We start from the raw sequence: 14,899 nt of genomic DNA, 5'->3' as shown, positions 1-14,899 counted from the left end.
ATAAAGCCTCAGTTGTATTCAACTCACGTCTCTGTGCAGGGCCAGGGAAGCAGCAGCGGGGCAAAGTGCAGCTGCAGGGTGAGAGGAGACTGAAGTTCAAGACATTGTAATTCACCAAGGATATTCACATGGCCATTTGACAAAAGGTTAAGTTGTTATCTGTTTTTATAATCCCACATATAATGTATTGATTTGCACGTCTGTGATTTTCCTATTATAACGCCTGAGTCCCAATTCCTAGGTTTTGTGATGAGTGTTAATAAATGACAGGGCCCCTTAGAAAAATATGCAATGGGTGGAAGAGAGGTTTAAGGGTTATATCACGCAAAGGGGAAAGGGGTAAGTTATACTGGTGGTGGGAGAAGACCTCAGAATTTAATTTGTTATGTTTTAGTGCATGAGGTGAGCTTTCACAGTATTAAGACATCTCTGGAATTCTGGGCATCAATGTAAGCAGCTGATCTGGATATTTATCTTTCTCCTCTATGATAAAATGATAAGCTATTTTGTCTTCTGCCTGCAATCGTCTCTGCTGTGTAATGCTGTGCAGGATGCAGCACACCGCCATTATTCTAGTCACTTTCACTGGTAAATGTTTAAGAACACCTCCCGACCTAACAGGCACCTAAAGTGTATCTTTAACCAGGATATTGTGTGAATCTTTTTGTAATGCTTCTGTACTTCACTGGTGAAATTCCATAGAGATGTCACGAACCAAGGTTTGAAGGGTGTAACCTTTCTCTCCTATGAGCCAGATCTTAAGTCTGCTTCTTGGAATAATAAGGAATAATAAGGAATTGAATATGTAACTGCTACAGTCTGAATGCATCATGATAGCTCCCAGGGATTTTGGCACACACCTGCATGAACTTCTTCTTGGTTGCATACAGCTGCGCACTCTTGGTTGAATGCTAATTTCAGTTAACAAGAACTCCTGGTGGTGCTTAGATTGCCATGTGTGTGTAGTTTCTGGTACCCTGGACCTGGGGGAATCCAGTCAGAGTGCCAAATCTGAGCGGTCTTTCATTTTTGTTATTTTCATCACAATAGAAGTTTACTTAATTCCCGAACCTGGCAAATAATCGAACCATTATGTGCCATGGACCAAAGGATCCTCAAAATATCACCGGTAGCACCCTGGAGGCAAGAATATTGAGGCCAGCGGTGATTTTTGTAGTCAGTGGTAACGTGTGTCTGTTAGGTCTTCCTCAGAAGAGTGCAGATGTCTCCCACCACCTGAAATGACAACCTCAGTTTACACAAGTACTGCACTTCCAAGAAAAGAAACTGAGCCTCTGTCCATAGACTCTGTGATGAGGAGATGCCGGCGTTGGACTGGGGTGTGCACAGTAAGAAGTCTTACAACACCAGGTTAAAGTCCAAACATTAACTTTCAGAGCGCAGCTCCTTCCTGAGAAGGAACAGTTCTCTGAAAGCTAGTGATTGGAAACAAACCTGTTGGATTTTAACCTGGTGTTGTAAGACTTCTTACCATAGACTCTGTGACATGGGAAGTGGTTCCTACTTTCAACCATGCATCTCTCTCCTGTGCAGTTTTCTCCTCTACACCTTGCTCCTGCACATCCTGTTCCTGTGCATCTCTCTCTGGTGCACTGTGATGAATGTATTCACCATAGTATAAGCTGTCTGGGTAGCACTGTGGCCCAATGGTAATGTGATCTCCTTACAGATATTGTACTGGAACGTGGTGGGCTCCACCACTGGCTCCCCCCCCCCCTCCCTCCCCCCCCCCTCCCCCGGACGATATATAGGCCAGCTGCCTGGGGGGGGGGGGGGGGGGGCACTCATTTGTACAGCAGACACAGACAGGCAAGTTCTTGGTTAATAAAGCCTAAGTTCACTCACTCTCATTGTCTCGCTGTGGATTAATGGTACAATATGCACGTTTTTAGTCAGAAGGGAGAATCAGGAGTTTAATACCTTCCTGACCCACAGTTCATTCTCATCATCTTTTCACTGGCCTTGGAAATCCGTACTGCAGTTTAAATATAAACTCAAGGAAAATTCAATTCAAAAATACCCAATTAATGTTCCCTAAGAAAGTACTTGGTGCACTGGGAAAAAAACAGTCTTTCTCTCTCGGTGCTCCTGGACCATTATCAGTGGTATAAATGCACTTACCTGAGAATGCAGGTGGTACCCTCACCTGTCTTTAGCAGCCAAGTTTCCTGAGGTTTGGGAAACTCAGCCTAGAGATGTTAAAGGTAAAACTTGATGTCGAATGGAAGCACACAAGCATCTTAAAATATTTTACTGACCAACCAGCCTCCCGAGAGTAGGCTAGTCAGCTGCCCAACATGACCACTTTAAAAATGAAGTAGGGAGGTTGGTGTCTGCTGCATTTTTATTATTAATCCTCCCCAGACACCTCACCTCTTCCAAACTAACCACACCCAGCATGTTCAAAATATGCGGGAGTAGAGTTGATTTCTAACAATGATTTAATGGAAGCATGTTAAAATTAGAATCCATCTATCGTGAATCCACATTGACTAATGGGATATGCAGAAAGATGGATTACTCACCTATGTATTAGCTCCTTTATTCATTGACTGAAGCATTCTCCTTGTACGGATTAGACTAATTCTAGTTTTGTCATGAAAATTATGAATGAAAGAGAACTCAATTTACTTGAGCATACCTTTGACCACCTGTTCAATGCTTGTACCACATGTTCTCTCACAGTTTCTTATGCGTCTCAGAAGTATAAAGAGTTATATTTTTGTGTGTAGAACAAGTTCTCAGTGTTAATAAGTTCATTAACTTACCTCTGCTGAAGAATTGGTTAACTCAGATGTGTCCAGGTATGGTGACAATAATCCCCATTTCTCTTTTTTTTTGACATGTCTAAAACCAACAGAGAAAACATGATTTGGTGCAAATACAGTTGAAGACTGTAAACCAGAATGGCCTCATGGCAGTAATACCTTGCAATGGTGTTTAGGAGAACTATAGATACATGTTACATTCTCATCTTTCTCCCATGATAAAATAAAGTGTTTTTATTTGCTTGTGGGATGTGAACATCGATGGCAAGATTAGCATTTATTGCACATCCCCCAGAATTTATCCCCAAAAATGTTTTGTTTAAATCCAGTAATTGAGGAAGTTTCCAGCAAGCAAATTAATTAAATTAGTTTATAGATTAAACTCATACTGGAGACAAAGCAGCTTGGTTTTCAGGGCCCCACCTCCTTTGAATTTGACAGGTGAGCTGCAGGTGTCCTATTTGGGGATGAAGCCAGGCCAACACTGGCCTATGGTATGTCAGTGAAGCTAGAAGCATCAAAAATCATTTTGCGGGGCAGCACGGTGGCCTAGTGGTTAGCACAACCGCCTCACGGCGCTGAGGTCCCAGGTTCGATCCCGGCTCTGGGTCACTGTCCGTGTGGAGTTTGCACATTCTCCCCGTGTCTGCGTGGGTTTCGCCCCCACAACCCAAAAATGTGCACATTAGGTGGATTGGCCATGCTAAATTGCCCCTTAATTGGAAAAAAATAATTGGGTAATCTAAATTTATAAAAAAAAAGAAAAAAAAAAAAATGATTTTGCATTTATCTGGCTGAATTGGAATACCAAGGCATATGACTGGAGAATCATGAAATTGCAATGCAAATCCAAATTTGACACAATCTGTTACAGGCAAATACTTTGGCCATCTATTGTTAGGTCCCTGTGAATGCCAAGGAGAGGTCAGGGAGGGGGGGGGGGAGGGGTCAGGGAGGGGGGGGCAGGGAGAGGGGAAGGGTGGGGAGAGGATATATCAAGATATATTGTAAGTACATAAGAACTGTATCAACTGTAAATATCGGATGCAAAGTTTCACTATGTGAAATTGAAAATGCCAATAAAAATACTTTAAAAAAAAAAAATCTTTATTAGTGTCACAAGTAGGCTTATACTAACACTGCCATGAAGTTACGGTGAAAATCCCCTTTCCCGTTGCCACACTACGGGAGAATTTAGAATCTCCAATTCACCTAACAAGCACATCTTTTGGGACTTGTGGGGGAGGAACCGGAGCACCTGGAGGAAACCCACTCAGGCAAGGGGAGAATGTGCAGACTGTGATGAAACAGTGCTAACCACTGTGCCACCATGCCAACTTCTGACACATTCAGAAAAAAACCACAGCAATTCACCATTTAACAGGTATCGCATTGGCTTGGGGTAGGTAAATACAGCTTGAAAAATGTCAGAAAATGTGCTTAATAAACACAACTTGAAATGACAGCTTGAACAAGCTTTCCTCATTCCAATATTCCTAAACAGTGCATTTTCTTCCCTTTAAGATTTTCTGCTTACTCGTCTCTGCATGACTTTACAACTCATTAAAGTGATATGGCTTGGTGCAGAACAATGGTTTATTTTACCCCTTGGAGTGAATATTTATCATTTGGGAACCTAGATATTGAGAGTTAATCAACCCTGGAGCTGCTCTTGCAAACTTCATGCTGGACAATCATCTAGTGTTGTTGGTAGAAACCTGGAAGAGGATACTAATTGTCTATGTTCCAGGAACCTATGCGTGACATATGAAGACAAATCAAACTTTAAAAAATATTCACATCACTCACCGTTTGTGATGTTTTGAATGCTTTTTAGGTGAAACAACTTTGCTTTTCTCAGGTTTTGGTTCTGTGTCACCTTCGGCATTTTCTGCGGATGTGCTAACAGAAGGAGTACTGCCCAACTCATCAGGTTCTGCAAAGTAAATGTATAAATTGATTAAATACTGAGGGCGCGATTCTCCGGACTCACGACGGTTCGTGGGGGAGTGGGGGAGACGGAGGGGGCAGTGGGGGAGACGGGGGCAGTGGGGGGGAGGGGGGGAGTGGGGGGGGGAGACGGGGGGGAGTGGGGGAGTGGGGGGGGACGGGGGGGAAGTGGGGGGTATGGGGGGGCAGTGGGGGGGAGGGGGGGAGTGGGGGGGACGGGGGGGAGTGGGGGGACGGGGGGCAGTGGGGTGGGACGGGGGGGGCAGTGGGGGGGAGGGGGGAGTGGGGGGGGAAACAGGGGGGAGGGGGGAGTGGGGGGGGAGACAGGGGGGACGGGGGGCAGTGGGGGGAGGGGGGGAGTGGGGGGGGGGACGGGGGGGGAGTGGGGGAGTGGGGGAGACGGGGGGGAATGGGGGACATGGGGGGGCAGTGGGAGTGGGGGGGGGGTTAGGTAGAGAGTGAGCGAGTGAGCCGTCCAACCCCGTAACAAAATGTCTGCCAGCATGCCATGGCGTGCCGGTCACGAGGACACGGCCGCTGGTTGCCCTGTGGCTTACGGCCACAGGCCACTGACGCACCCATGAGGAGGACATAGTTTACTGGCCGTTGGATGCAGAAAGTGACCAGGGGTTAGGCTGCCCGCGTGTCAGCAGCGCGACCAGGCCACCGGGACACACAGGTATCCCGTGGCAGGCAGCTGCCGAGGTGTTGACTAACCTCCGTCTAACATGTCCCGTTTCTCTGCCCCCCACCACCCTTCTGTAGGTTAGCACAATGTTTGTGAACAGAATGGCTATGTTCTGCGCAGTGGTTGGGGCCGCTGCACTGCATTTGGAGATGCAGCAGCATCCACAGCCACAACCCGCAGTAGATGCAGGGCCAGCTGCAGCAGCAGAGGGAAGGGCCGAGGAGTTGCCAGTCGTCGAGCAGCACGGGGAGGAGGATGATGAGGAGGAAGAGGAAGAGGAGAGAGTGAGGGTGAAGCCATGGCGCCAGAGGCGACGACCAAAGCCGAGGGTGTACCGTGTCCGGGTCTCTTTCCTAACAATGACGGACATCATCTGCAGGAGGAGACTCCGGCTGAGTAGGCAGACGGTGATACATATCTGCGAACTCCTGTCGCACCTCGCCCCACGTGGAACGGGGGGAGGACACGCGATCCCGGTTGCCATCAAGGTGACGGTCGCTCTTAACTTCTATGCTACCGGTTCCTTCCAGTCTCCGAGCGGGGATGTCTCCGGGATCTCCCAGTCATCGGTCCACAGGTGTATCCGGGATGTGACCGACGCCCTCTATGCCATCGCGGACCGCTACATCACCTTTCCCGAGGACCAAGCAAGTCAAGCCTCACGAGCTCGTGGATTTGCCAGCGTGGCCGGGATACCGAGGGTGCAGGGGGCAATCGATTGTGTTCACGTCCCCATGCGCCCGCCTGCAGGGGACAGGGATGTGTTCACAAACAGAAGGGGGACATACTCCATGAATATCCAGGTGGTATGCGACCCCCACATGAGGATCATGAACGTCTCTGCAAGGTTCCCAGGGAGTGTGCATGACTCCTACATACTGGCGCAGTCGTTCATCCCTGCGATGTTTGAGGTACGTCCCCCCCGGCTGAGGGGCTGGTTGCTAGGCGACAGGGGTTATCCGCTGAGGTCTTGGCTGATGACGCCTATACGGAGGCCTCAGACCAATGCGGAAACATGATACAACGAGGCCCATGCAGCAACCAGGGGTGTGGTGGAGCGCTGCCTTGGCCTCCTGAAGATGAGATTCAGGTGCCTGGACCGCTCCGGAGGGGCCCTGCAGTACCAGGCCGAAAGGGTCGCTCGCATTGTAGTGGTCTGCTGTGCGCTGCACAACATCGCGATGCAGAGGGGAGATGACCTGCTGCAGGAGGCGGAGGGAGAAGCCAGTGGCAGTGGTGCCAGCACAGAGGAGGAGGAGGAGGAGGAGAGGGAGGAGGAGGAGGCTAGTGGAGTGGCGGGCGCAGCACGCAGACACGACCCAGGTGCTGGTGATGTCCAGGAGGCGGCACGACAGACCCGGCGAGGACGGCGGGCACGTGACGCCTTGGTGGCAGCACGGTTCACGCATCGCATGTGACGTCCCCGCTGAACACCAAACCACCACCTGCATCGCTAGTCGTGCAGAGGGTCAACACACAACTTCCACCACCACAACCCCCCCCACCCCCTCTCAGTGTACCCTGCTCCACTTTGACATCACCCTTACCACTGGGTCCAGACGATATGGCACAACATTGATGGCTGTGTCAGCGGGTGTGATCAGTGCCATGTGGAATGATGACAGCCCGCTCTGCGATGAGCTGTGAGCTCAGAATCGTTAGAGAGAGTCTGACCCATGGCAATAGCTGAACCATCCACCTTGGTGGCCGCTGAGTTCGTCACGGACACTCCATCACATGCCCGCGTGGGCTAGCTGTGGGAGGGGTTGGGGGGGGGGGGAGGGGCAGGGACTGCACACCCGGCACCGAAGTTTCACCACTCGTCAACCCCAGCGACACTCAGTCACCATCACAAATCCTGTGGCTGTGGAACAATCACACGGTATTACAAGTAAGGTGGAACAGTGCGTTTAATGTTAACAATTATTTACAGGTGCCCTAGCCCCTACAACTAAACTGTGCCCTTCACCCGTGCCAACTTACTCAGTGTCTATCTTAGTTGCCTTACGGGCCCTACCACTACGTCTAAGTGACTCCCCAGATGATACAGCAGGAGTGGAGGAGGATTGCTGCGAATCGCCCCCCTCGACTCGTTTCTCCTTGGCCAAGCGTTTCCTGGGGCGACCCGGCCTTGATGGGCCAGGCTGCTCTGCGGGCGTCTCGGGTGACATTGTGCCACCCTGCTCTGCCTGCTGCCCACCCGATGCACCAGGGATGGGACGGGGGGAGGCCGAGAATTCCGGGACGTCCCGTGATGGACTTAATGGGACGGGCCCCGAAACCTCCTCCTCCCTCGGGGAGCCCGGTGGCCCCAGGGCCTCACTTTGGGACAGAGGTGCGAGCGGGGAGGTGCCCCGTCGCACCACCGACACCTGGCGCTGCCAGTCCTGGAGGCCTGCAACGGTATCCACCAGGATCCGAAGATTTGCAGAGACGGAGTCCAGGGAGTTAGACATTCCCGCCAGGGACTGTGCGATCTCAACCTGTGAGTGCACGACGCCATCCAGCACATGTGTCAGGCGGTTGATGCTCTCGGCGACTGACTGCTGCGACTGGCCAATGACCTGGTGAGACTGAGCCAAGGCCTGCAGGGCGCCGGCAATGTCGTTTTGCCTCTGGCACATTGCTGCCTGTGAGAGGGCAACCCTGTCCAGGGCCGAGGATGACGCGTGCATATGAACCCCAATGCCTTGCATAACCTGACCCATTGCCTCCACCGCGGATGCCACCCGTGCGGTGTTGGACTGGGTCTCTGCCATGAGCGGCACCACTCCCTGCTCGTGGATGCGGTTCGACTCCTCTAACAGCGTCTGCAGAGTCTGGAAGGAAGCCCTCATCCCGTCGTTGTTTCCCTGGGTTTTTTGAGGCATCGGCTGTGCGGGTGGGTTGAGAAACTCCAGGAACTCCGAAAACGTCTGGGAGCCAGCTGCATCCTGGGCCTGGTCTGGCCTCCGCGAGTCCGGGCCCTCGGTTGCTCCGACCTCCACCTGCTGTACCTGCTCAGCTGTGATGTGCAAACGAGACTGTGATCCAGGAGACTCATCACTAAATAGGCCCGCCGGGGTGAGTGTCTCTGGGATGATGGATGTTGTGGGAGATAGCAGTGCCGCAAACCCGATGTTTTCGCAATTTAGCCCCTCCTCAATGGTGTGGGGCCGCTCAGAGTCCGGAGGGTTATCCCTGGCCATTTCCGGGGGTTGTGTTCTCGCCACCCTCTGGGCGTCCTGATCCGCAGATTGGGTTGGGGAGGATGGGGCTCCCTGCTGATCGGGCACCCTCTGCCGTGCGGCCCCGGGTGAGGTGGCGGCAGATGCCTGTGTCCGTCTGCAGCCAGACGGCCCTGGTCGTTCGGCATCACGTCCTAGGGAAGAGAATGAGACGGGTTATTTAGATTTGCTCGGCAGGCCGCTGGACAGTCCCAGTGGGCAGCGTGTGAAGGGACAGAGGATGGGGGACGTATCCCAGTGGGCAGGGTGTGTGAAGGGACAGAGGATGGGGGAGGTATCCCAGTGGGCAGGGTGTGTGAAGGGACAGAGGATGGGGGAGGTATCCCAGTGGGCAGGGTGTGTGAAGGGACAGAGGATGGGGGAGGTATCCCAGTGGGCAGGGTGTGTGAAGGGACAGAGGATGGGGGAGGGATGGGTGTTTGTCAAGGAGGGTTGTCTCACTTGCTGCAGATCCGCCAACCTCGCATTGCGCGACATCCCGGGTGGCAGACCTCCCAACAAGGTCCAGTGCCCTCTGCTCAAAGGTGGTGAGGGGGTGCAGGTTGGGCGAACCCCCTCCAGTCTTGTGCCGCTCACGGTTGTTGTGAGCGGACTTGGCCTGTTGGGGGAGGGTACATAGGTAGATCATTACAATACGGCAGGTATCAGCAGTCCGTTCAGATACTGGCACAGTTTGGGGGTCAAGTTGTCATAAGACGATTGCATCTCTCCACGGGGCCAGAGCGCTGGGTCTGTGACAACTTTGTGAACCATCCTCAAATAACTCTGGCCCAATCCCCCTCCATCCCCCGTGCCAGGGCGGGGAGGTGGGTGATTAGGTAAAGGGGGGGGGGGGGGGGTGGAGGGATGGTTGTGACCAGGGGGCACCTTCTTGGCACTTACCCTGGCAGCCCTGGTGAGGTCGTGTAGCTTTTTCTGGCACTGCTCTGCAGAGCGAGGGTTCTGCCCCACAGCACTGACGGCAGCGGCCACCTCACGCCAGGCCTGGCGTACCGCGCTGGCAGGTTGGCGATGCCCTCTCCGTGGGCGGAGGATGCCCCTCCTCTGCTCGACAGCATCCACAAAACGAGGTGCAGCTCTCCTGGACTCCGACATCATGGCCGACAGATTCTGTGCTCGCCCGCGCCTTTTTACGGCGTCGGGCGGCGTCACGTGGGCGTGATCGTGTCGTCGCCGCGTTCCGTCGTCATCGCGCACGTGATTGACGCGGCCGCGTTACTAGCCCATTTCCCGGAAGTGAATACGTCGGGAAATGGACCCTTCCCGACCGTCGTAAAACGCGCCCGTTTTTTACGACAGTTTCGCGATTTTTCGCGGGTGCGGAGAATCGCGCCCTGTGACTTCTAGTGGCATGATGTGAGGGGAGGATGGGCACAGCATGGTTCCCGCTGGAAAATTCCTTTTTTACCTTCCTCCTTGGTGCCATGGGCCTTTAACTTCCTGGAAAAATCCTGAAATTCGGTTGCATAGAATTTTCTCTTATCTGAGATGCCCAAGGGAGGCAGAGCCAATTAAAAATTGGTCCCAAAATTGTCGACTGACTCTGGAGCTTCTCAGAGATCTACTGGACGTAAGATGGCGGAGTCTATCCATTCACTCCACTAACGGCCAAAGCTATCACCACAGATTTGGCAAGTGAGCTTGATAAACACCTACAAAACTTGTTGGTGGATCTTAAAAGACCAGTTGAAGAGGCCTTGGGCCCATTCTTTAGTTCTTGAAACCACCAGTAAGACAGTCGAAGCTCATGGAGCCACAATTAAGGTATGGAGGCCGCATTGTCGGATCATAGTGACAGGTTCACCTCCCTAGACTCCGGCCTTGCTTCTGTTTTCAAGGTTAAATCTAAGCTGAATGACCTGGAGAACAGATCCAGGAGACAGAATGTGCATATTTTGGAGTTACTGGAGGGGATTGAGGGCCGCATTCCTACTTAATATTTTTCGGACTTGTTCCACATGATGGTGGGTGAGGGTGCGTTTCCATCCTCCCAGAATTGGACCTGACACGTTGTTTGCTTCAATCTAAGCCTTGCCTGGGAGGTCCTCCACATGCAGTGATCGCAATATTTTATGGTTTCAAAGAAAAGAAGCTGGTTCTTCGATGGGCAAGGGGGCATCGGGATCTCAAGTGGGAACGCAACTCTATTCGACTGTACCAGGACATGAGTGCGGACCTGGCTAAGAAAAGAGTGTTTTTAATGGAGTGAAACCCATCCTATACAAGAGTAGAGTCAACTTTGGGATGGTTGACAGTGACATTGAGTAATGTTCTGAGAAAAAGACCACTTTATGTGCGCTATTTAATCTGTTTTATGGCTTTGTATATGGGCACTTTGTATTTTGTTTCTTTTCATATTTGTTGTTTGGGTATACTCTTGATGCCTTTAATTATATTTGAGAGATTTCTGCTGTTTGTCTCTTACATTAATCTATTGATCCCTTTCTCTTTTCATTATTGTCATCTGGCACTCACTAGTATAGCACTGTAAGTCAAATACGTTTTTACTCTCCAGTTGGGAGCCTCCCTGCTAACAAGTAGTATTAGTTAACGGGGGTAGTATTAAAGGATTTGTTGCAGCTCCTAACAATAGTTTTTAAAATGAGCTAATGGTTGTTTTTAGTTTGGTTTTGTGAATTGCAGGCTTTTGGGTAAGTTATTGTTTGCCACCATTCCATTTGCTTTTGGGTCAGATTATACTTGACTGTGATGGCATTTTGGGGGTGGGGTGGGTTTTAGTGTTAGTTTCCTGATGAATTGTAGCTCCAGTACACAAGAAGCTGAGAGTAGTGAGGTCATGAGTAAGGTTTCAAAGTTGCAGGAGTGTACCGGCAGGAAGGAAGGTGGTCTAAAGTGCATCTACTTCAATGCCAGGAGCGTCCGGAATAAGGTGGGTGAGCTTGCGGCATGGGTTAGTACCTGGGACTTCGATGTTGTGGCCATTTCGGAGACATGGATAGAGCAGGACGAGGAATGGTTGTTGCAGGTGCCGAGGTTTAGATATTTCAGTAAGTTCAGGGAAGGTGGTAAGAGAGGGGGAGGGGTGGCATTGTTAGTCAAGGACAGTATTACGGCGGCTGAGAGGACATTTGATGAGGACCCGAATACTGAGGTAGTATGGGCTGAGTTAAGAAACAGGAAAGGAGAGGTCACCCTGTTAGGGCTTTTCTGTAGGCCTCCGAAAAGTTCCAGAGATGTAGAGAAAAGGATTGCAAAGATGATTCTGGATAGGAGCGAAAATAACAGGGTAGTTGTTATGGGGGACTTTAACTTTCCAAATATTGACTGGAAACACTATAGTTCGAGTACTTTAGATGGATCCGTTTTTGTCCAATGTGTGCAGGAGTGTTGCCTGATGCAGTATGTAGATAGGCCAACAAGAGGCGAGGCCATATTGGATTTGGTACTGGGTAATGAACCAGGACAGGTGTTAGATTTGGAGGTAGGTGAGCATTTTGGTGATAGTGACCACAATTCGATTACGTTTACTTTAGCGATGGAAAGGGATAGGTATAAACCGCAGGGAAAGAGTTTATTGCTGGGCGAAAGGCAATTATGATGCGATGAGGCAAGACTTAGGATGCATCGCCTGGAGAGGAAAACTGCAGGGGATGGACTCAATGGAAATATGGAGCATGTTCAAGGAACAGCTACTGCGTGTCCTTGATAAGTATGCACCTGTTAGGCAGGGAGGAAGTGGTCGAGTGAGGGAACCATGGGTTACTAAAGCAGTTGAATCACTTGTCAAGAGGAAGAAGGAGGCTTATGTGAAGATGAGATGTGATGGTTCAGTCGGGTCGCTTGAGAGTTACAAGTTAGCTAGGAAGGCTCTAAAGAGAGAGCTAAGAAGAGCCAAGCGAGGACATGAGAAGTCTTTGGCAGGTAGGATCAAGGATAACCCTAAAGCTTTCTATAGGTATGTCAGGAATAAAATAATGACTAAGGTAAGAGTAGGGCCAGTCAAGGACAGTAGTGGGAAGTTGTGCATAGAGTCCGAGGAGATAGGAGAGGTGCTAAATGAGTATTTTTCGTCAGTATTCACACAGGAAAAAGACAAAGTTGTCGAGGAGAATACTGAGATACAGGCTACTAGACTAGAAGGGCTTGAGGTTCATAAGGAGGAGGTGTTAGCGATTCTGGAAAGTGTGAAAATAGATAAGTCCCCTGGGCCGGATAGGATTTATCCTAGGATTCTCTGGGAAGCTAGGGAGGAGATTGCTGAGCCTTTGGCTTTGATCTTTAAGTCATCTTTGTCTACAGGAATAGTGCCAGAGGACTGGAGGATAGCAAATGTTGTCCCCTTGTACAAGAAGGGGAGTAGAGATAACCCCGGTAACTATAGGCCAGTGAGCCTTACTTCTTTTGTGGGAAAAGTCTGGGAAAGGTTTATAAGAGATAGGATGTATAATCATCTGGAAAGGAATAATTTGATTAGAGATAGTCAACATGGTTTTGTGAAGGGTAGGTCGTGCCTCACAAATCTCACTGAGTTCTTTGAGGTGACCAAACAGGTGGATGAGGGTAAAGCAGTTGATGTGGTGTATATGGATTTCAGTAAAGCATTTGGTAAGGTTCCCCACGGTAGGCTATTGCAGAAAATACAGAGGCATGGGATTTAGGGTGATTTAGCAGTTTGGATCAGAAATTGGCTAGCTGATAGAAGACAAAGAATGGTGGTTGATGGGAAATGCTCTGACTGGTGTCCAGTTACTAGTGGTGTGCCGCAAGGATCTGTTTTGGGGCCGTTGAGGGCGTAGAAGGATGGGTGAGTAAATTTGCAGATGACACTAAAGTCGGTGGAATTGTGGACAGTGCAGAAGGATGTTACAAGTTACAGAGGGACATAGATAAGCTGCAGAGATGGGCTGATAGGTGGCAAATGGAGTTTAATACAGAAAAGTGTTAGGTGATTCATTTTGGAAGGAATAACAGAAAGGCAGAGTACTGGGCTAATGGTAAGATTCTTGATAGTGTGGACGAACAGAGAGATCTCGGTGTCCATGTCCATAGATCCCTGAAAGTTGCCACCCAGGTTGAGAGGGTTGTTAAGAAGGTGTACGGTGTTTTAGCTTTTATTGGTAGAGGAATTGAGTTTCGGAGCCATGAGGTCATCTTGCAGTTGTACAAAACTCTGGTGCGGCCGCATTTGGAGTATTGTGTGCAGTTCTGGTCGCCACATTATAGGAAGGATGTGGAAGCATTGGAAAGGGTGCAGAGGAGATTTACAAGAACGTTGCCTGGTATGGAGGGAAGATCATATGAGGAAAGGCTGAAGGACATGAGTCTGTTTTCATTAGAGAGAAGAAGGTTAAGAGGTGACTTAATTGAGGCATACAAGATGATCAGAGGATTAGATAGGGTGGACAGTGAGAGCCTTTTTCCTCGGATGGTGATGTCCAGCACGAGGGGACATAGCTTTAAATTGAGGGGAGATAGATATAGGACAGATGTCAGAGGTAGGTTCTTTACTCAGAGAGTAGTAAGGGCGTGGAATGCCCTGCCTGCAACAGTAGTGGACTCGCCAACACTAAACGCATTCAAATGGTCATTGGATAGGCATATGGACGATAAGGGAATAGTGTAGAGGGACTTTAGAGGGGTTTCACAGGACGGCGCAACATCGTGGGCCGAAGGGCCTGTACTGCTCTGTAATGTTCTATGTCTACCGGTCTTCCTTTGTCAAGTCATCTGACTTGGCGCAGTGGCCATCTTGGGTGGATCTTTTTGCTTTATGTTAGCTGTGTCCCTTGTTTAATACCTCTCTTTAGGGGATGGCTGTTTCCGGTTTGAAGGGTGGTGGGAGACCTTCATTCCATTTGGTTACCTGGAACATTAGGGGTTTGAAAGGCCCGGTAAAACAGTCAAGACCTTTTGCTCATCAAGGTGGGATCCGGATCCCGCCAACGGGCGGGGGCTGGTTAGGTCGCAAACCGCTTGGCGTAGTTCTCAATTTGGGCCTCTCCTGCAATCTAACCAGCCTGCATTGAAGTATTGGGCAGTGTAGACTTGTGAAGCTAACATATGCCACCAACACTGAAGAAGGTTCAACTCTATTTTATTAACTACTTATAAAATAGACATACGAGAACTGTGGATTTAAACAATGCTAGTTTAACTAGAGACCTGTGCCTATCCGAGCCAGTTGAATCTCTCAGCACGTGGTGTGAGCCTGTACTAAACTTGATGAGCTCTTGTGCTTCTGAGAGGCAGCATCCAGAATGAGCGGGAAAAGTGATGCCCTCTGC

At 50.1% G+C, this 14,899-nt stretch overlaps 1 protein-coding gene across 9 annotated transcripts in view; it reads right to left on the bottom strand.

The window, feature by feature from the left end:
• Positions 1–14,899, bottom strand: part of LOC119971263 — a 141,695-nt gene that overhangs the window by 101,846 nt on the left and 24,950 nt on the right. For all 9 annotated transcript variants that reach the window (XM_038806582.1, XM_038806581.1, XM_038806574.1 and 6 more), the window contains 2 exons: positions 4,599–4,725; positions 2,790–2,868 (listed from right to left, as the gene is read on the bottom strand). In XM_038806582.1, the coding sequence (XP_038662510.1) occupies positions 2,790–2,868; positions 4,599–4,725 (206 nt within the window). The remainder of the gene's footprint in view (positions 1–2,789; positions 2,869–4,598; positions 4,726–14,899) is intronic.

This window comes from Scyliorhinus canicula, chromosome 9 (assembly GCF_902713615.1).
Source record: "Scyliorhinus canicula chromosome 9, sScyCan1.1, whole genome shotgun sequence".
Classification (NCBI taxonomy): Eukaryota; Metazoa; Chordata; class Chondrichthyes; order Carcharhiniformes; family Scyliorhinidae; genus Scyliorhinus; species Scyliorhinus canicula.
The sequence above is the reverse complement of the archived record's forward strand: the minus strand, read 5'-3'. Positions and strand labels throughout refer to the sequence as shown.